Here is a 20,723-nt window from a genome sequence, read left to right as displayed (position 1 = left end):
GGCCTACGGTCTACTTTTGTTATGTGTGCACTGTGTTGCACGGTAAGACTTAACACTTGGCTGTCGTCCGCGGCCCAAGCCACTTGGAGTCTGCGGGCCGAGACGGGCCTGAGCCATTTCCGTTGGCGATTCGACAAACTACAATCCTATGCCAATCAACGGCGGGAGTCGGAATAATTTAAAATAAAATAGAATGTCAAATATCAAATAATATATACTCGTTGCCGTATGTGTATGCCCGGGCGCTTTCCCGGTATGGTCTATGTACTGAATTACATTACGGGCAAGAGCCCTTCCAAATGCAGAACGCCGATTGTATCCGGTGGCCGTAAATCGTGTTCCCAACGTGCGTCGTGTATGGCAGGCGTGCACGCCGTACCGGTTGTTGTAAAGTGAAAAGAGTAACGAAGTGGACGAGACCAAAAAATGATGTGAAAACAGTAGTAAAAAAGAAACAAAAAAAATTGCAAGCAAATGCTGGCAACAAGCAGCACGGAAGACGAAAATAAAACGAAAAAAGACTAATCTGCTAAGAAATGCCATGTACACTGTTGTCAGAGAAAACGGGAGGGATTGCCATCACCAAAGCCAGGAATCGTGACGTGAACGAGTCTTTCTAAAACAAGAAAGGCAGGAAGGACATGACAAAGATGAGTGTGGTGTACAGCGTGGTCGTAGTGTACTCCAGCTCGTACCATGCGGTCTGGCCATTCATGGCAATCTTCTTGGCCTTGTCAGTGGGATGGGCAACGCCAGTCTTGGGGTCGCGGTTGAGCAGCTCCTCGCGGTCCGGCATGCTGGGCGGGTCGATGGCATAGGCAATGGGGGTCCACATAGAGCTGCAAATGAAGAGGAAGGTCAGCGGCGGCCAGTAGGCGTGCGTGACCAGGCCCTGCAACACGGCTTTGACCGACGTGTACCAAAAGAAGCAGCGGTAGGTAGACATGGCGACACCGACAAGCGTAATGTACACAAAGATCATGTGGAACCAGCCCATGTAGTTGACGACGATGGCCCACAGCCGCTTGATCATGTTCTTGCGCATCCGAGCGTCGCGCTCGTTGAGCTTGGACGAGATGGAGCCGGTGGGCGTGAACGCCTGGGCCTGGCCACCGAGCCACTTGGGCAGGGCAAAGGCGCGAATCAGGCACAGCGCAATGTAGGGCGACATCCACAGCTGGTAGCGCGAGCCACGCTGGCCGGTGTGGTAGCCGGCGGGGATGAACATGACAAGCTCGCACAGGCGGTTCGACATCATGGCAGCAAAGCAGGCGCGCACAAGCCAGCGGAGCTGGTTCTCGTCCGCATACGCAACGAGCTGCTTGCCGAGCAGCAGGATGACGGGGATGGCAAAGAGCGAGATGTTGAGCAGGATGGTGTAGAGCGACAGCGAGGCATACAGGAAGCCCGAGAAGCGCTGGGCGAAGGTCATTTGGCGCACCGAGTCGCCCCACAGACAAAAGTTGAGCTTGAAGGACGTATCGACGGTGCCGATGGCCCAGCGCGTGCGCTGCTTCAGGTGACTGGCAAAATCGTCGGGAACCGTGCCGTACTGCAGGGGTTCGTGGATAAAAGCTGTCTTCCAGCCCTTACCAAGCATCTTCGTGGAGGTGGCGACGTCTTCAGCCAGGGATCCGAGCGGGAAGTTGCCAATCTCAGTCAGGGCTTCGCGACGGGCCACATAGCCAGACCCAGTGCACCACGCGACACCCATAGTGTCCTTAATAGGCTCGATGACATGCACAAAAAAGTCCAGGCTCTGGGCCAGCGGGTCGCCAGGCGGCGTGTTGTAGAAGAGCTGGGGAGGGCAGGCAAGGGCCATCTTGGGATCCACGACGAGGTGGGGAATGACGGCACGCAGCCACTGGCGTTCGGGAATCTGGATATTCAGTCAGCTTACTGTGTCTTGTGGAGTTCGAAATATCTGGATTTTTACACGCTTGCGCAGACGGCGACGCCACAGCACGAGAACTACGGTTTGTTTTTAGTTCTGACTTCGTGCATACCGCCCGCAGTTGGCTTACATCCCGGCTTGAGGTGCGCAAAATCCACGTGGGACCCATGTCGCAAGACGCGGGTTGTCATAAGCTTAATAAAACGGAGTAACGTCAACTCATTCTCAAACACTTACCATATCAGCATCCAAAGCAGCCATGTACTCGCCGGCACCGCCGGGGAACGACAGCGACGCGTCCAGACCGTAGTTGAGATTACCAGCTTTGAAGTGGTGGGGCACGCCGGGGTACTTGGGGCGGGCAATGTACATGAGGTTCGGGTACGTTGCAGACAGCGCCTCGACCTCCTTGGCCAAACTCTCCACGGCGCCGTCGTCAAGCACAATAACCCGGAAGCGCTTGCGGGGATAGTCGAGGTCGCAGGCACCACGCACCGTGTCCATGACGACGTCATTGTCCTCCTTGCAGCACGTAATGAACACATCCACGGTCGGGGCGTCGTCACCCATCCACCGCAGCTTGGGCCGGCGGCGCTTGTGGATGGCCATGACAGTCCAGCAGTTGTGCATAAGCGATGGAATGGCTGTGGCAACCTCGACAGCCACAAACAGCCAGGCGGCGGCAAAAACGGTGCGAAACCTGTTCTGGGCGGACACAATACAGATAATGCGGTACGTCAGGTACAGGAGGTACAGGCCCATGTTGAGGACCGTCAGGTACGGCGTAAACTTGTAGACCAAGCGGCGCCAGCCCTTCCAGGTGTCGGCGTCGTCGCGGTTGTGGATCTGGGCAACGGTACCCGGTACGACCCAGTCTTCGCTGAGCACGGGCTCCGGCGTCTGATTCAGCAGGTTGGTGAGTGTGACGTGGCTCTGGTCACGGCTGGGAGGGCGCGAGTCGGTCATGGACGACATGGCTTTGTGGCGTTTCAGAAAGGCTAGGTCCGTGGTGCTGGCGCGGGCGCTGTTGCGTGGCGAGGACATGTTGGAATGGAAGCCGCTGTTGTACATGTTGTGCGACTCGGTCAGAAAGCCGCTGCTGTTGTTGAGATTCATCGCCCAGGGGGGGGAACCAGACGACGCATTGTCTCCGTCCATGTCGACAGCGGTCGAAGACGTGTGGGCGGACTGGTAGATCGGCGCTTGGCGAGGCGACACAAGCGGCCGGGAGAAGTCTGTGGATGGCGGGCCGGTCATCCAGCGCCGGTCCGGTCGTTCCTGGTACGGAGAGGGTGTTGCGTAGCCGTCGTCCTGGGCCTGGGGTACGTAACTGTACTGGTCAGCCGCCGGCGGCTGCACATTGTTAGCATACTGGCGTTGAGTACGTGGCGGCGGCATCCGTTGGTATGGCGGGCTCCGGTTGTTCATGTCGTGCATCTCAACCGGGTTGCCATAAGACTGATCGGCGCCGGAGCCGTCGTCGTAGTAATCGCGCTGAGACTGCATCCCGTCTCTCGGAGCGAGCGTATGTATGTTGGCGGCGGAGTATATGATATGTAGTTGCTTATGGTTTCAAATTGGTGCTGAAAGCTGGCAGAGGTTGAGCGAGTGAATTGGGTTCCAGGTCCGTTGACGTTGAGCTCGGATGCCAAGGGGGGGTTAATCCGAGAGATCCCCTGGTCGAGCTGCACGCGTTCTTTGTTTGAGGTTTGGAGTATTCCAATATTTAATACGCAGCAATCGTGAAGAATCCTCCAGCAAACGAGCGTGTGTCCTGGAATGATGGTGCCAGGTCCAAATAAACAAAACTCAAAAAAGAACGAGCGAAAGTTGGAGGGTTGGCAAGAAAAGAAACGAACGAAAGAAGTGATGGACTCAGTAAGAGGGCCAAGTCAAATTGAGAGGTTGGTGACAAGACAGAAAAGGAAAGGAGGAAATGAAGGAGGGAGGGAAGGGAGGGAGAACAGGAGGAGGCAAGAAAATCAAGAATGCGGATAGGATAAGAGGGGATCGGACAGTACAACAAGGCAGAGTCAGGAGCTGGAGACAACTGGAGATAAACTGGAGACGAATTGAACAAATCAGAACATCCAAGAATCCAAGGAAAGAAGGGAAGGGTTAGTAGAAACAAAGCGGCCAGGCGAACAAGGACGTGGCACTGGAAACAAAGCACAGTGGACGAGGCCACCTTGACGATACGGTGTACTCATACTGAGTACGACATCAAAGGACGGGGATTAGCTTTGAATACGCAACAGCGGCGCTGTCAGGGCGAGACAAGTGGCGCGATACGAGACTGTCCACCTGATCAGGAACCACTTAACATCATCTAGTTGATTCAAACAAATACATGGAGCAAGAAAGAACAAAAAGGAATATGCACCCCACCGTGAAGGCAAAAGGTACGTGCAAAAGACAGTGTACGAACGGGCACCAAGCCAAGTACATATTGCCCCGTAGCCCGGCCTTGGCGCTAACGCAGGGCCTTATCTCAGGCTTGTTGACGCAAAGCTCGACTCCTCGACTCCTTCTCGGTACTCACACTCACCAGAGGATGGCTGCGGCCACTCCGGCACGACAAAGCAATGCGCCTTGCAGGCAGTGCTGAAATCCAGAAATAATCTGCGAAAACACTGCAGGCGTCGGGCAGCTCGGGCGTGTCCTCTTCGAGTATGTTTGTGCAGCAATAGAGCGACAGTGCCTCCTGTCTCTCTCGTATCAATGTCTTTGTCAATAAAATTTTCTTCTTCCCTTCTTACCCACTGTGTAAACACTGGCTCCTTTTCTCCCCTTTTTGGGTGGTTGATCCACCCTTGGCCCAGCAAGTCCTTTGTTATCCCTTTGTTTATCTCAGTTTTCATCCAGCTGCTCCAATTTTTCGGTAGTCGTCTTATCTCCTCAGCCTTTGACGTCTCTCCTTTGCCGTTTCCCTGTTTCATGGCGTTCATTGGTCTATCATTCCAGTCAGTACATGAGCGCGGTGGCCAGTCAAAGTAGCGAAACATCCGGCTCGTGCCCCCAAAACAAACTTCATACGGAAACGCGCCACGCTGAATTTACTGCGTTGCTGATGTGCTTTGTCACTGAGTAGTGGCTGCGGTCTGTGACCATTCCTGGCAGGGCTGCTATTAAAAATTCAACAACCGTGCACTAATCATGCAGAGACAGGGGGGGAGGGGAGATAGTTCCAGGAGGGTAGGGACAAACAAAGAAAGAATGGCTGTCACAACGCGTACAAATCGGGCGTCGTAAGGCAGGCAAAAGGCACAAAACACCTTCGTCACCCTCTCTCGCACGCGGGCACTCTTCGTAACCTGGAGAAGCCTACCTTCGAACCAAGCCAAGCCACTTCCTGTTCATCTGCGATATGAGCGTTATAAACAGCGCCCACGACGGAGTATGCATCGTGAGGGAAATGACCACAGCGGAGAAGGGAACGGAATGATATGGTAGCATTTTCCGTTGGCAGTGAGACTGGCGAAACGACAATAACACCTACTTAATGCCAATACGAGCTGCCAGTGCCCAACACGACTGAAAAGTGACAAGGAAGCATACGAAGTAATGAAAAAAATCTTGGGAGGCTGTACGAGACGGAACCGAATGCCCCTGCAGAAAATCCCGCGAGGCTAGTGGCTAGTGCGCGATTCGAGACCCACTGTGCCTTAATGGGGCGCCTATCACCAACGCGTTGGATGATGCAGGATTGCTAGAGTGGTGTGGTGGGTGCGTTCGGTGTGTTGGGTGGGCTCGTAGTGGGCTCGTCTGGGCTCTGGTAGTTACGTTGCAGGGGCTTGGTCTGGTAAGGAGGTCGGTTAGCACGGTGCGGTGTCACTGGGGCCAGAAAAATTCGCGTCTTTGGCCCTCTGGCACCCAATGGCTTGTCTTTTGCCTCTGAATGAGAGTGCCCAGTGGGATAGTTTCGGTGTGATTTTTTCAGTGTGGTTGTATTGTTTTATTTTATTATATTTTTTCTTCGTGATTCTTCGCTTATTTATTACATCGTAGAAACAATGGGAAACATACGATGATGTCCAATGCAGCTGAAGCTTCTCCATCTCTTTGCCAATATTAGGAACGTCGTCTACTTGCCCCTTGGTCCTCTGCCACTCGTTATTTCCATCTTTTCCTGCGGCTCCCTTGTTCGTATCTCTGTGAGCGCTGGCCACCGTCGGTGCCTAATTATAGCAACGCGTGGTCCGGATGCCACTGGACAGGTGGGAGTCCGCCGCCCAGGTCGCCTTTGTCTTTTGATGGGCAAGTCCAGACAGGGCTTGCAGAGCGAAGAACCAGGGAGCCAGGGAAGCAGTCCAGACCGGCAGGGAATAAGTGGGGACAAATACAAACGCCTTGACGCCCTGCCGATGCTTTTTTTTTTGTTTTCTGTTTTTTTGAGGCACACCCTTTCACTCCCTGCATTGTGCGTGCAAACCGTCATCCGTACTGTGTAAGGAGTACGAGTATCTTAGTGTGACAATCATTTTACGTCCCAAGAACCGAATTCCGTTACTGACGTTTCCGGCCCCTCCCCCCACCCGCTCGGTTGTCGGCCTGGGTGTGCATGCGTCGTAATACAATTCCAGTGTGAAAAATACGCGACGCGGAGAGTGTAATACGAGCACAGAGCACAAAGACTGGGCACACAGACTGCGCTGTGAGATACCGCGGAGCAAAGGACGCACATTTCTCTCAATACGCGCATATGGCCTGTCATCGGCAACCCACCCCTTTTTAAACAGATTCTGGCGTGTCAGATCAAATCAAACAGCAAAGGGGGGAAACCCAGAGAGGGTAAAAAACATAACAGGAGCAACTTCGGCACCTTTTTTGCGAAAGATCGTCCAGCTTGGACAAAAGGTGGCAAGGGCGGAGCTCGATTGGAGCTAGAACCCACTGCAGAACACCGCACCACTTCGAAAGTCGCAAGGCCTGCAGGTGCCAAGCAAAGTCATCGATCGCCCAAACCCCCACCCAGCACGCCGCCCTTCCTTTCCTGTTTTGTTCCCAAGACCACGGGCGTCGCCGTATCACTACATCGTACTTGTTCCTGAACATCCCACTCCTGCCGTGCTGCACCATCTCCACTTTGCCCTCTCTTGTCCGGCTCCATTCTTGTAAAAGAAACACGACAGACCGTGGCTGACGTCTTTGCATTCCGATGTTTGTTCTTTGCCCTGTTTTGTACGCTCCTTAGCTGTTCACTCTTTTTGTTCTCCTCCGGGTAGTCTTCTGTACTCGTTGACCACAATCCTACGCCTGACCCGCTTCCATCACCGCTCTCCCTCCCTTCCGTCCCAATCGCCGATTCTCATATCCCTCGACCTCCCGTGCTTTCGTGTAGCTTCTCATTCGTTTGCATATTCCTGCTCTCGTTTCGATCTCGTCTTTCCGATTTTTCTTCCTCCGGCCGGCTTCATTTTCCGTTTCGGCGCCCTCGTCACCAACTTCCTCGCCGCCGTCTTCGCAATACCCGCTCTGCGCGCCTTGTTTACGAGCATCCCCTCACCATGGCCGTTCTCGGCGTGCCGTTTCTCGTCAACTTTGCGCTGCTCGTCATCCCAGTCGGCGTGACGCTCGCCATCCTCTTTGGCATTGACGCCCAGCGCTCCTCCGTCGGCGATGCGCCTATCTACACCCCGCAGCCCAGCGGCGGCGCCGGCTCCGACGGCGGCGGCGGCACGGGAAATAAGCTCACGACGAAGACGTACTGCCAAAAGTCATACGGTATCACGCCAATCACAAAAGGCCAGGAATTCACACGTAAGTCGATGTCTCCCGTCTCCAACCCATGCTTACTAAGCTTCACGATCACTCACGCACTGTCTCGTGTTGGTCATTGTTGTCTCGCATCACCATTGTCTTTACTAACGCCTCGTCAGTGAACCCTAACCAGTGGGGCTGGGATCCTACCGAAGGTGGTGGTCTTTGTATGAATGTACGTTTTGGTCCTTCTGCCACCTACACAAACTTACAATTACGCACAATCGCCGGCACGTGTCGGCAGCGGTTCTGGCCCACCACACTCGAACGCCTTGCTAACACTGCCAGGTCACCACATACGACAACAGCACGTATCCGACCAAGACCACCGCACCTGCCTGGTCCATCACCTGGGAGTATCCGCAAGGCCCCGAGAGCCAGCCTGTGCACGCATTTCCCAACGTTCTGGTGGACGGCGGTGTCTTCCCGGCCACTGTTGAGTCCCTGGCCCATATCGGTCTCGACGTCGAGTGGACGTATGGTGTCGGCAACAAAACCGCCGCAACAACCGACGAGTCCGGCCTGACCGCCGACAACGTCAACGCCAACGTTGCCGTTGATATGTTCCTGGACAAGGACCAGGCCAAGTCGGGAGACAGCTCCAAGGCGGCGTACGAAGTCATGGTGTGGTTTGCCGACTTTGGCGCTGCTGCACAGCCCATTGGCCTCGCCACCGGTGCTGTCGCAACGGAAGTGCTTAACGGCACCACGTTCAGCCTCTACTACGGCACCAACAGTCTGAAGCAGAACGTGCTGACGTGGCTGGCCTCTGAGACCACTGATAAGTTCAATGGTGACCTGCTACCACTCTTTACAAAGCTATTCTCGCTGAAGAATGCCAACTTCCCCAGTGCCAGCGATTATCTCGGCTATTTTGCCTTTGGGTCGGAGGCCTACTACTCCACCGACTATGTGACCTTTTCTGTACCCAAGCTGTCCATTGATGTGACGACGTCATAACTGTCTTACTCATTGGGCTTGTCTGTGCGTCTTAAACATAATCTGCAGGATATGGATTTTATAAATGGAACGGCGTTTTGGGGGTCATTATCAGTCGTGCTTTTACTGCCTCGGTCATTTGCAGTCTATTTTGTTTTGCATTTTCTAGATAATACACAAAGGTGCTGGGTAACAGTGATCCTGCACAGTGGACTGGGATCACACTCATACAGATAGAATACCGAAATGAAACACTAATGAATCTATTTCAGGCTTTTAGTACGCGGTAAGCCGGGAAATAATAAGCGACCTTCGTCCCGTCATGTGGTATTTCAGATGAATCGATCTGTGGTACTCTAAAATCTGCGAGAATTTACGGGTCCAATCAAAATACAACCATAAATTCATACATTTATTTTATTCGTTTTCAATATTTCAAACAAAATTCTATCTCAAAATTTCTTGTCGTAAGACATTGTTTATTAACCTTTTAAATATCGTCATTACTTTTTCTTAGAAAAAAAAAATGTCTACGTTTAAATTATTTTCAACTATTTTACCCAAACTAAACATCTTGAGGATCTAAAATAAAACGTGATTCTACATCATTCTTTATTAAACTAACCGCAAAACTTTTCATCACTGTCTTTACACAATTACCCAATCAATTGCAGAAAGTAATAACCGTCTCCAGTCTCACTATCTCATAAGTAGTTACCACAAGCGATTATGATCAATGCTCCTTGCTTCAACAAACACGTTTGGTCCTCATTCAATGGGTGGTTTATCTTTTGTCAAAATACGTTAGGCAATATATGTCCAGCCAGACGATATGACGATATCACCAAATACAGCTCGTTAACCAATGTGAAGGGGCGTCTGTATTGGCTCGCGCTCTGTCTGCTGTCGTACGCCAGCGTCGTGTTCCGCGCCGAGGTGGCCATCTTGCTGGAGAGCCGCTTGAGGCCCTCAACAACCTTTCGGCTTTCACCACCAACATAGTCAATGACATGATCTGACAGCGCATAGATACACTTGGCCGAGAGACCTTGGAGAAGGCCATTGGAGTTAGTGATGAAATACTCAACAATGGAGTTGTTGATGTGGTAGATGAACGACCGCAGCGAGACTGGCAGTAGACGCTGAGGGCTTCGTGCCCCTCGAGCACGGTGTTGGTGGACGAGTGATGGGCATACTGGAATACGATGCGCAGAACCTCTTCTGTATCCTTCCGGTGTACTCTCATAATTGCCTCGTTTATGGTGGTGACGAGATAAGGACTGAATCGACCGCAGCAACAGTGTGAATCCCGGGGCAGTGGTCCGGAGCAGATTATTGCCATCGCCTTCGGCAACCGTCTTCGGCCGGCAAACAAAAGATGACGAAGGAGATAAGTGGAACCGGGGCAATAATTTACATTTAATTAAGAAACGATGTATGGTTTAGTATTTTGACGTGTATCTGCGAAGTGGTTAGTTGTGAGGAGTCATTTCGAACGACGTGCGATTCGAATGCCCACATGTCAGTTGGCCGCTGCCATCGTGCGGCGGGCCGGCTCCCGAAGGCTGAACGGGGTCATGCGGAGGGAAGCCCAATGGATTTCGTATGACACAGCGCTTGCCTCTTGCGCCTTCAGACGATAAAAATACACAGTGCACGGCAAGAATAAAGTCGTAAATGATAACATCATAGGTCCTCGAAGGACCGAAATAAATGTGAACTGCGCGACATTTCTCATTTAGCTGTTGCCCTCTGTCCGCTGCAGAACGTGTGTATTGGTCACAACAATCCCTCCTCCCTGCCAGTTTCCGCCTCCGACGTCACCAGCGGCGTTCATTTTCCCACCGCTGACGGTCACGTTGACAATACCGCCGTTAGCGCGACGCAACTCATCCACGAGCCCTTCTTGACTGCTGTTGTCTGGGTCGACCAAGCCGATATTTGCTGGATTGCGGCCACCGGGGTACGGGGCACCGCCGTTCACACCACCGTCGCCAACTTGGCTGTGGTTGCTGCCGGCGCTGCCACCAAAACTCTTCAGCTCGACGTCGTCAGTGTTGTCTTTGTCATTGATCGTGCCGCGGTTGCGGCTGGGAAAGCCCGAGCTGCGGCCACCGGTGCCTCCGATGGTTGCCAGTTGGGGCCGGGCACTGCTGCTGCCACCGGTGTTCTCGTAGCTGCCATGCCCGCCGTAGTACTTGGCGCGCGAGGTTTGCCGCTTGATTGTGCGGTACAGATTCGGGGAGTTGGCAATGACGACGGCTGTGGCGGATTCAACAGTACCCCAAAGGGCCAGCCAAGGCACAGTAGGCTGGCGAGTGCCGTTATTGATCTGGGTAACACGAATGGTCGAGGCGATGATGCAGACAAAACCGAGACAAAACAGACATGAAATGGAAATTTTGCGGGACAAGGGCATTTGAAGGCCGATGAGCAGACGGAGAGGCAGCGCCATGACTAGCTCGTTAGAAGAAGGCGGCCACGTGTGAAATACACAATATGACAATGGAAAAAGGGAACGAGGAAACGAACTCAGCAAATCTGTCAGCAGGTCAACGGCGTAGCCGTACCACATGCTGATGGCAGCGTGGACAATGTCACGCTGAGACACGCAGGCGCCGACGGAGAACCAGGCCGTCATGTTCTCGCAGGCCTCGAACAGCGTGACGATGCAGCCGACTAGGGCCAGCGTCGAGAAAATGACCAGCGCCCACCACAGGCGGTTGTACTGGGCCAGCTTGTCAAAGAGCTTCTTGTACATGCACAGCAGCGAGAACTTGGCGGACCAGAGGCAGAACCAGAGGCAGGCGGAGGCAGCAAAGAGGCCTTTTTGGATGAACAGGGCATCCTCGGTGGCAGTTGCGTAGGGCTCGATGAGACCTTCGCCCAGAAGGGTCAGTCGGAAGAAGGCCGGGACGATGTAGAGGTACAGGGCGGAGACGGTGACGAAGAACAGGTACGAGAGAAACAGCCAGAAGTCTTCCATCCGAATTTCGTGCCACCATTGCCCGTTGACGGCGAGACGACCTTGGTACCACAGCTGGATGTTGCCCAAAATGCGGAGGACGATGACAAAAGTGGTGAGGACCAGCATGGCAATGCCAGTGGCACGAAGAGAGCCCTCAGTCACATCGGCGGCCATGACGAGAAGGGTTGACGAGTCGAGTCAATGGAATGGAAAGTAATGTGGTGAACGGAAAGACGCACATTTACACGAGAAGAAGAAAGACAAGAAGAAACACCACCACCTTTCAAGGCCTCCATGGCAAACACCGATCGATCTCTTTGGTTGTGTCAGCAGGGGGGTCTGGCGTTGATCCCGACTTTGCAGTAATGCCTCTGAGAGTATGGGCAGACCTCGAAGCGCAGATCCTGCTGAAAACAGAGCCGACGAGTCAGTGCCAAGTACGTCGAAGATGGCATTGGTGTCTGGGTTGTGCTCCCGCCTGTCCAGCTTTGCGATATTTCAAAGGTGATCGGTAAGATGGCGTGGACTTGAGGAAGTGTTCCTTTTCTTTGACAACCTGGTAATATCACAAAGTTCTTTGGTCCTCTTTACCTGCGACTGGTGCCCAGAGGGTATCGTTCTTCCAGTACTCCCAAACAATTTACATTCTCGGTTGTCTGCCCTATCTCAGGTAAACTGAGGGGCAGATCGGCAGATCGAGGATGGTCAGAATACGACATATGGTGCGCACAGAAGATGGAAGCCATGCAGAATTGCGCTGATGGGCAGTGATGGAGAAGAAAGCAAAAACGGAAGGCAAATCGCCAAACGCTAAAAACCCGAAACCGAGGAAGGATGAGTCTCGTCAGAAAGAGGAGAGAAAGGTAAAGGCGGAATGGGCTGAAGGACGGCCCCGTTCCTGCACAAGTCTCCTTTAGGTTATGGCCACCGACAATCCTTTGCCAGGAACCAGGGCCCCTGCCCGGAAAACGTTCATCCTGGCTACTCGTTGCACCTTTGGGCTGTGATTACGGACTTACCGGCTGCCGGTGTCGCCTACGAAAGCACTGATTTCGCTGTAACATGCACATTGTCGACTTATTTTCGGGGATTCCACTTTGAAAAGCCCCGGGAGAGCTGTTCCTCAAGTATGCATAGTAGCAATGGGGGATAACAACGTTTGTCATTTGAACGGCTTGGCTAAGGCTCATAGGCGTCCTCAGCAAAGCTAAAGAGCCACGCTTGCAGGGTTCATGCAGCCGTTAGTGGGAGAGGAAAGCGAGCGAACGAATCGGTTACTCTGTACGGAATACTGTCGAAACGGAGGAAGGAAAAAAAGGGGCAGTGGAGAAGGAAACAGGCCAACGGGCGACGCTTACATCGTACGTTTCCGGGGACCGAGAGGGAGAGGGCGAAACAGGTAAAGACGGAGATGATGAGGACGTAGTCGAATGCACTTGTCCAAACTTCCTCTTACGACCGAAACGCGAACAGGGTAGCCACTAACGCTGGAGACTACGACATACAACTTAACCCTTTCCTTCCGGTTCTCACGTAAGAGGTATCCTCAGAAACAAGACGAAGGAACAGAGGAGACGAACGATTAACCACTTTGGCTCTACTTGAGGAAAAAAGAAGCTGACTACAAGTTCGCTATGTTGTCGCTCTTTCGGAGACTTCCCCTTGTTGTCCTTCGTACTCATTTCAGGCCACAATCTGAGGACTTGTCAGAAGATTGAACTGCGGCACGAGCAACAAAGTTTATGTGCCCGTACACATACCGAAGTACACAATTTCCTGTTCGAGTGCAGCCAACCCCCGCCGTTCTGTGTATCGCGGCTACACTTGAGCACTGATGTCCTCGCTCTTCATTCCGAGTGGAGAACCCGCATTTGGGGGCTGACGCTGCCAGCTCCCACGCAAGTTTGGCAGCCCGCAGTGGGTGACACCCTTTGTTGCTGATGGGGTAATTGTTGTATCTTACAAGCTATCTCTTCTGCGTATTTCGAGCTCTACCTCAACAGGGTCGCTGGCCATTGTCCAGCTGTAACAGACCATCATTTTTCGCATGCATTTGATTGTTCCTGCCAATTGCGAGAATCATTGCAATGGCAATCATGGCAATGTCCATGCTGTATTGTTGTACAACATACGACAAACTCCGTCATACGTCGTAATTCATAACTTGGAGATGCAAGGTCCCCGGCCACACGTGGCGCCTCACCTTCAAACCACGCGTCCGTCGCGCCGACCATGCCGTCGGGACTGGGGTCTCCGCCGCTCACCTTGGCTCGCCGCCAATTTAAAGTCACCTGCATGTCCCCGGTTTGTTTATTCTCATAAATCACAACGTCGTATGCACTTCTCTTTTGTGCACCGTGTCTCGTGGTTCGCTTGTTTTTTCGGGTTGCTCTTGCCGTGCAACATTTCCACTTCAATCGTTGCCTCACCTGTGTTGCTCCTTCCTTGACTTTTTCAAACATTTTTTCGTTCTTTCTCCTCCTTCTATTTTCTTCTTCCCCCCTTTTCCTCTCGGCACCCACCTCCACGCCTGAGCAACATGTTGACAGCCAGCCTTCTTTTGGCGGCCCTCACCAGCTCTGCCGTGGCCCAGGTTGCGACCGCCCCAGTCTCTGCGACTGCGGCCCAACCCTCGTCTGCCGTCGAGCCTGCCGACTTTGATGTCCCCGACGCTCTGCTGCAGCTCGGTGTCAATGTCAGCGCCATTCCGCCTCTCGCCACCGCCGCCGACACCGACAGCGCTGGTGCCACGTCCAAGCGCTCCTCGACCGGAAAACCTTCGTCGCCGTGCTCCCTGGCGTGCGACGGCCTCGCGATTCTCTACGGCAGCAATTACGTGCTCGCCAATGGCACCAGCACCTACTCGGCTTTCATTGGCGCGTACTGGTCGCAGAACCAGGCAGAGGTTCATCCCTACTGCGTGTTCAAGCCAAAGACAACCGCTGACGTCTCCATTGCCGTCCTCGTCAACCGTCTAACCGGCTGCCCATTTGCTGCCAAGAGCGGTGGTCACTCGGCCTACCGCGGCGCCGCCAACGTGCCCAGCGGCATGACCATTTCCTTTGCCAACCTCAACAACATTCAGCTCTCCGCCGACAAGAGCACTGTGGCAGTCGGCCCAGGCAACGTCTGGGGCCAGGTCTATGCCTACCTTGATGCCTACGACTTAACCGTCATTGGCGGCCGTCTGTACGACATTGGCGTCGGCGGCCTGACCACCGGCGGCGGCATTTCGTATATTTCCAACCTTCATGGCTGGGCCTGTGACAATGTCGAGAGTTACGACCTCGTTCTCGCCAGCGGCGTGCTTGTGCGCGCCAGTGCCACAGAGTATTCCGACCTCTTCTGGGCGCTGCGTGGCGGCGGTAACAACTTTGGCCTCGTCGTCAACTTCAACCTACAAACCTACCCGTTGACCGACAACGGGGCCCTGTATATCGGAGCTCGCACTTACCTTGAGACCGAGTTTGACGCTGTTGACCAGGCCTTTTACAACCTCATCGTCAACTCGGCTGACGACCCGAATGCTGGTGCTTACGTCGTATACGTCACTACTGGCGGCTCCAACATCTGCGCTCCCACCTTTTACTATGCCGACGCCGCCAACGGTGCCACGGCCGCCATATGGGACGAGTTCGAGGCCATCCCCAACGTCGGCGACACCACCGGCATTCATAACATTGTCACGTGGGCCGCCGAGATCGCCAACGACAGCCCGCCCGGCCTGCGCGAGATGTACTATACCATGTCTTTCAAGGCCGACCTCGACACGCTGGTCTTTGCACGCTCCTACTTTTTCGAGACCGTTGGTAACGTCACCAACATCCCTGGCATCGTGCCCAACATCGTCTTCCAGGGCATCACGACGCCCGAGTTGCAGCAGTTTTCCCGCAACGGCGGCAACGCGCTGGGCCTCACTGAGAGCGATGGACCCATGTTCATTCTGCTGGTGGCCGCCATGTGGGACAACGCCTCGGATGATGCCGCCGTGGCTGCCTTTGCATCGGATGTCCTGACCCAGGTCAAGGCCCATGCCACGGCACGCGGTGTCCAGATCGACTACGTCTACATGAATTACGCCAGTATGTACCAGGATGTCCTCAGCTCCTACGGCCCCGAGGTGCTTGCTCGCCTGCGCAAGGTCTCCAAAAAGTACGACCCCGCCCAGATCTACCAGACCCTGCAGCCCGGCTACTTTAAGCTCAGCGGTGAACCTCCCGTTCCCAACTCGGGCTTCTACAACTATTAAAGAGACATACCCTTTTTTTTACCTTTTCTGTAAATAGCAATAGCATCTGCCTGTACATATGTACGTAATTTCAATCTAATTTTCTGCTAGATACGAGATGAAAATGACATGGAAGGACAACAAGGTCCAAGGGTCGCAAGGATTACGAGTTATGTCATGCAATTAGCACTGTGAGTGGCGGGACTGCATCTGAAATCCGGAAGAATCCTTATTGCAGGCCCAGAAAGACGCGAAGACGCTGGCTGGGATCGAAAGACCCAAGGCAAGAACTGAAAAGGTGCCTACGAAATTGGTGAATAAGAGTGGGAGTCGAATATGTCGGCAAAAAAATGAAAAGCAGGTGTAGATTGTTACAGTAAAGACTGTGACAGAAGCAATAGGCGCTTTGGTCTGTAGAACACAACCGTTTGCCAATATCGACTCCAAGGGAGCACTTGGACGCAGAGAAGTTATTTCATGACAGATGACGAAACCCGTTCCGTACTTGACCGATGCCACTTATGATTTCTCTCTTCTGGTCCATTTCTTATCTTTACAAACATTTGTGTCGTGACTGGGTGGTGGTTTTATATGTTAGGCAATGGGGGACGGAAAGTGTTGTGGTGATTAACAGTAGCAGCTTCTTTATCACTACCGTTATGTTTTAGTGTATTTGCGTCGTCGATAATTTCATTTTGAAAGACAAAAAAACAAAACAGGAAAACCAAAAACTCCCCAGAAGATAAGACCCAATATATACAGAGAAACTAAATCAAAGTGCCAAAGTCTCAGAAGCTTCATATACCAAGAAATACGCAACCTAAATTTCACTGTCATAAATTTCCTTCTCGTACGTCATGTTTGAATGGTCCCCACGCTCTTGAGTGCGCTGTCGGTCATCTCATACAGCTCACCAAAGCCCTTGAAGACCGCGTAGTAGATGGTAAGGTCAGTCTCATTGCCCGACACCTTGCCGCCCGTCATACGTACACTAGCCACGTGCCATTTGAAGGGCAGTATCGCCATGGAGACGCTGAGTTGTTAGCGAGTTGGAAGAGGAGAAACGAAAAATAAAAATAAAAATACACAGATAGACAAGGGTAACGTACAATGTATTTGGCAGGTATCGGACTAGGTCTCTCCGTTTAAGCTCGGCAAGACTCTTCGTCACACCGCGGAAGGACTCGTCGACCTTGGCGGGCGGGCTGCCATATGTGCTGATGCTGCTAGCGGCGGCCTCGGGGTGTGTGGCTAGCACGTGGGACAGGTAGTTGTAGACAGAGGCACGCGCAATATAGTAATAAATGTACGAGGCGTTGGTGACCAGGACCAGCTGGCCGTCGACGTTGCTGCCGATGCGCGCCAGGGCGCCCTGAAACTTTGCAGCCGCAGCCTCGTACCACGCGTCCAGCTTGGACACGTAGTCCTGGGCGACTGCAGCGGGCGGGCGGTCGGAGCGAGGCCGCGTGCCGCTCGCTGGGTAGCACAAATCGAGAGCGCCTGTCAAGACACCTGACAGCTGACACAACGCAGCGAAAACTTGGCTAAAAACACGTTTGGTGGCCGGCGAATAAACGGACAATCCATCAATCTCGTCGCTGGCATCTTGCACATTTAACCCCGGGCGCGACATGTCAAAGTCGGCTGCGCCAATTAGCATGGGCCGCCGCATGCCGAGGGCCATGACTTTGTCACGCACAACGCAGAACCACCACAGCCGTTTGAGGATGGTGCGGCGCTGGTAGGTTATGTTCGGCTTCGTGCTCATCTTGAACGTGTTCTTGGGGACCTCGAGATCGTAGTAGCGGTGGGCGTTGGCATTGCGGGCAAAGTGGATCGCGGTGCTCATCCAGAAGCTGTTGGTGCGGTCCTTCATGTTGGGTGCGTAGTATGTCAGCATGAGAGCTCCCTGGGCCGTGCAAACATCGTCGCGGTCCTCCTCGAGGTAGAACAGGGTCTTGGCCCGGCGATAGAAGTTTGCACGAGCTTCAGGGGCAGATGAAAAGCCGAGCTGGGAGAGAGTGGACTGGGACACAAACGGCGTCACAATGAAGAGCATAGCCTGGAAGACAAAGAGGGACATCTGGCCGAACGGAGTGGACTGCGGAGTAGGGCGGTTGTAGATGGACCAAAAGTCGTTTTCGTTGAGCAGCGGCACCAGGGGATGCACGTGCAGGAAATATTTCTTCATGAACTCGTCTAAGATGGGCTTCTTGGGGACGTGCAGACAACCTCTCTGCTCGAGGAGGAGGGCATCATCCTCGTGGTCGAGCTTCCAGAGTGTCTTGGAAGCGAGGAAGGGATACCGCGAGAAAATAACAAATGCAGGGCCGTTGTTAGCGGTGCTCGGCTGTGCCACGACAGCCGTTGACATCGACTTTAGACCCCCAGCCGTCGACAGGCCTGTCGACAAACCGGTCGTGGCCGGTGCTGATGCCGCTTTTTCCGCAGACGGCGGCGTGGATTCTGAGGTCATGTGCTGCTGGTGCTGAGATGTACGTTCTGGCGTGGGTTCTCTTGTACGGATCTTTGTCAGTCGGGGTGGAAGAACACCTGTGTCTGCCGGCATATCAAAATCCAGCCCCAAACCAGCACTGTCCACGTCCATCGCAGATGCAAACGGCATGGACGCCAGGTTGGCGTTGCCCGCTTTGAGCAGCGGTGGCGAGAAGGGGAAGTGCATCTGCTGCCAGGCCTCAGAGCTGGAACAGCCGTAGTCCGAGTTGTCGTGGGTTGTGCCGTCGATCCCGCCGCCATAGAGCGAGAAGTTGTCCACAGTGTGACTGAGGATCTCATAGGACATGGGGTCGTCTTCGCCCAGCGGCTGGGCCAAAGTCAGCACCGCATCTTCTGTTTTTGTTGTCTGTTGTTCCTCTCCATCTTCCATATTGAGAAACAAGTCGAGCTCGTCCAAGTCGTTGTCGCCACCCAGCCCGTGGTCCCTCAAGCTGCTGTCGCTTGACCCCACCATGGTAAGCGACACCGATTCGGTCGACGCAGGCTCTGAGACGGATGGGCGGGACTGTGTGGTGGCTGCTGGCTCAGCAGTCAGCAAGGCGGCGGCGAGAGGATCATTCCATTCAAACGGAGGCGGTGCATTGGCCTCGTGTTCGCGGGCATCGGCTAGTTGTGTGGGTGGTGGTTTCGTCGAGGAGGCAAGCTGCGCGGTCGGGGTTGGGTGCTTCGGGACGCCATCATTGTCGCTGTCGCTGGCCTGCTTGGTGGGCCAGTGATGATTGTCGGACGGGACGACAATTGTTCTGCACCTGAAACTCGTGTTAGTTTCTGTCGAAGAGCACAGGACAAGCCTTCCGCTTCCCTGGTCATACCTGTTCTTGCGCCTCAGTTGCACGACGCATTCGCTGAAGTCGAGCCGGCAGTTGGTGCACGGCTTGCCACTGACGATGACATCGCAACGGACCTTACGGGCCCGACACGCCAAACACGCCCGTGACGCGCGTCGACGCTTAGCCGAGTCGTTCTGTGTGGGTTGCTTGGGGAGAGCTGGAGCGGGAGGAACCGATGCCATGGTGTGCCTTCTTCTGTTTGGCAGCTCTTTTCTCTCTTTGTAGATTATGCGTGACCCGTGCAGGGGCTGGCTCTGGATCCGTCGACTTCCAGGACAACGTGTCTTATAGTGTCGATTACCGAAGACCAGTTTGGTTTATGTCTTCGTGCTGCGTTGACAACTGTGTTTCGAGGACTTCGAAGACCGAATATGGAGAATAAGTCTGGGGTTGAAAGGGCAATGGGTTGTGAAAAGTCTGGGGGGAGGGGCCACAAGTATGGGGAAATTATGGGCCTCTGTCGTTTCTTTGTCACCGCTGCAGTTCGATTAGCCAGCACGGCGAATCTGAAGCTGTCTCTGTTTGTGGAGTGGTTTGTGTAAGAGTGGTATCTTTCTCGGCCCCGGCGGGCGCGAAAGAGTACGATAAAATATTGAGAAACTCGGCAATCTCACAGAGGACGGCGACAGGACAAGAACGCGAGCGCAAGGCACATCAGAACTCATTGGATGCTACAGGGTTCCCTGGCGCCTCATCGTCACTTCCCTTGAGAACTGTCGCCTCCCCTGTGAATGGCATTTTTTCTGTCTTCCGCAAATATCCGGCCATGCCTAAGTGGGGTGTGTTAGAAAGAGGCTTGGCCATGATGTTGCGGGTTGCGGAGTACAAAGTAGTGGCATCTCTAAATGTTGTTTGACAAGGCCTTTTGCCCATCCCCTTCTTTCTCTTCATTGTGGGTTGAACAAACCAAAGGCTCACCCCACAAGCAATTCGGATAACTGAAAGTGGCTTTTCTTATCGGCTCTCGCTCGGTCCGATGGAGCTGTGGTACCTTATCCTCGGTAAACCTGACAGCATTGTGCTCTTATTGGCGCGCTGTTATCAGGGCACGAAAGCAGCTTTAGTGCCGCTGAACACCGACTTAACTGCGCACTGGCGTCGACAACCGGGATCGTCAGTGCTGTACATTCGCCGACTGCGGCCCGAACCTGCAACGAGAATAAATTCCCGTGAAAACGGAGGGCAAGAATCAATAGTACGGATCTCCGAGATCTGTAAAGTAGGGTTTGACTGAGAGATCGGGTGGCACGACTTCAATGGTCGATGTATTTAGTTCATGCTACTAAAATTCGGGGAGGAAGACAGGAGGACACAGCAGGAAGATTCTACCAGCCACTTATGATTATGTTGTCTGAATACAGACTGAGCAGGACCTACGTTGGGAATCGTAAAGTCCGTGTGGTAGACATGGGATTCACGACTATGGATTCACATGTGTGGATTCATGCTTTATGGTATATTAACAAATTTATGAACAAATTTATAAACGAAGCGAATCTATCAATATGAATCTCACAGGTGTTTTACACCAGGGAGGAAATTTGAGAAAAGAGCCGTAGATGTTTTAAAGAAATCGCGTTAAACTGG

General features: G+C 53.4%; 5 protein-coding genes across 5 annotated transcripts; 2 read left to right on the top strand and 3 right to left on the bottom strand.

The window, feature by feature from the left end:
• Window positions 1-616: 616 nt before the first annotated feature.
• SPBR_01321 (glycosyltransferase family 2) lies at window positions 617-3,400 on the bottom strand (the record flags this gene model as incomplete). The annotated part of the gene is made up of 2 exons (XM_040759632.1): window positions 617-1,879; window positions 2,132-3,400. The coding sequence occupies 2 exons, from the start codon at window positions 3,398-3,400 to the stop codon at window positions 617-619; spliced, it is 2,532 nt and encodes an 843-aa protein (XP_040619991.1).
• A 4,001-nt stretch (window positions 3,401-7,401) lies between these two features.
• SPBR_01794 (xyloglucan-specific endoglucanase) lies at window positions 7,402-8,614 on the top strand (the record flags this gene model as incomplete). Its single annotated transcript, XM_040760104.1, has 3 exons — window positions 7,402-7,654; window positions 7,774-7,829; window positions 7,943-8,614. 3 exons carry the CDS (start codon window positions 7,402-7,404, stop codon window positions 8,612-8,614), a joined length of 981 nt encoding a protein of 326 aa, XP_040619990.1.
• A 1,717-nt stretch (window positions 8,615-10,331) lies between these two features.
• On the bottom strand, window positions 10,332-11,735 carry SPBR_01703 (uncharacterized protein; the record flags this gene model as incomplete). The annotated part of the gene is made up of 2 exons (XM_040760013.1): window positions 10,332-10,855; window positions 11,126-11,735. The coding sequence occupies 2 exons, from the start codon at window positions 11,733-11,735 to the stop codon at window positions 10,332-10,334; spliced, it is 1,134 nt and encodes a 377-aa protein (XP_040619989.1).
• Window positions 11,736-14,100: 2,365 nt separating this feature from the next.
• Window positions 14,101-15,810, top strand: SPBR_01568 (FAD binding protein domain protein; the record flags this gene model as incomplete). The annotated part of the gene is made up of 1 exon (XM_040759878.1): window positions 14,101-15,810. The coding sequence occupies one exon, from the start codon at window positions 14,101-14,103 to the stop codon at window positions 15,808-15,810; it is 1,710 nt and encodes a 569-aa protein (XP_040619988.1).
• Window positions 15,811-16,644: 834 nt separating this feature from the next.
• Window positions 16,645-19,318, bottom strand: SPBR_01338 (c6 zinc finger domain containing protein; the record flags this gene model as incomplete). Its single annotated transcript, XM_040759649.1, has 3 exons — window positions 16,645-16,822; window positions 16,899-19,055; window positions 19,119-19,318. The coding sequence occupies 3 exons, from the start codon at window positions 19,316-19,318 to the stop codon at window positions 16,645-16,647; spliced, it is 2,535 nt and encodes an 844-aa protein (XP_040619987.1).
• Window positions 19,319-20,723: the final 1,405 nt, after the last annotated feature.

This window comes from Sporothrix brasiliensis (assembly GCF_000820605.1).
Source record: "Sporothrix brasiliensis 5110 chromosome Unknown Cont18, whole genome shotgun sequence".
In the NCBI taxonomy this organism is placed as follows: domain Eukaryota; kingdom Fungi; phylum Ascomycota; class Sordariomycetes; order Ophiostomatales; family Ophiostomataceae; genus Sporothrix; species Sporothrix brasiliensis.
Note: the sequence above shows the minus strand (reverse complement) of the source record. Positions and strands in the feature narration are given on the sequence as shown.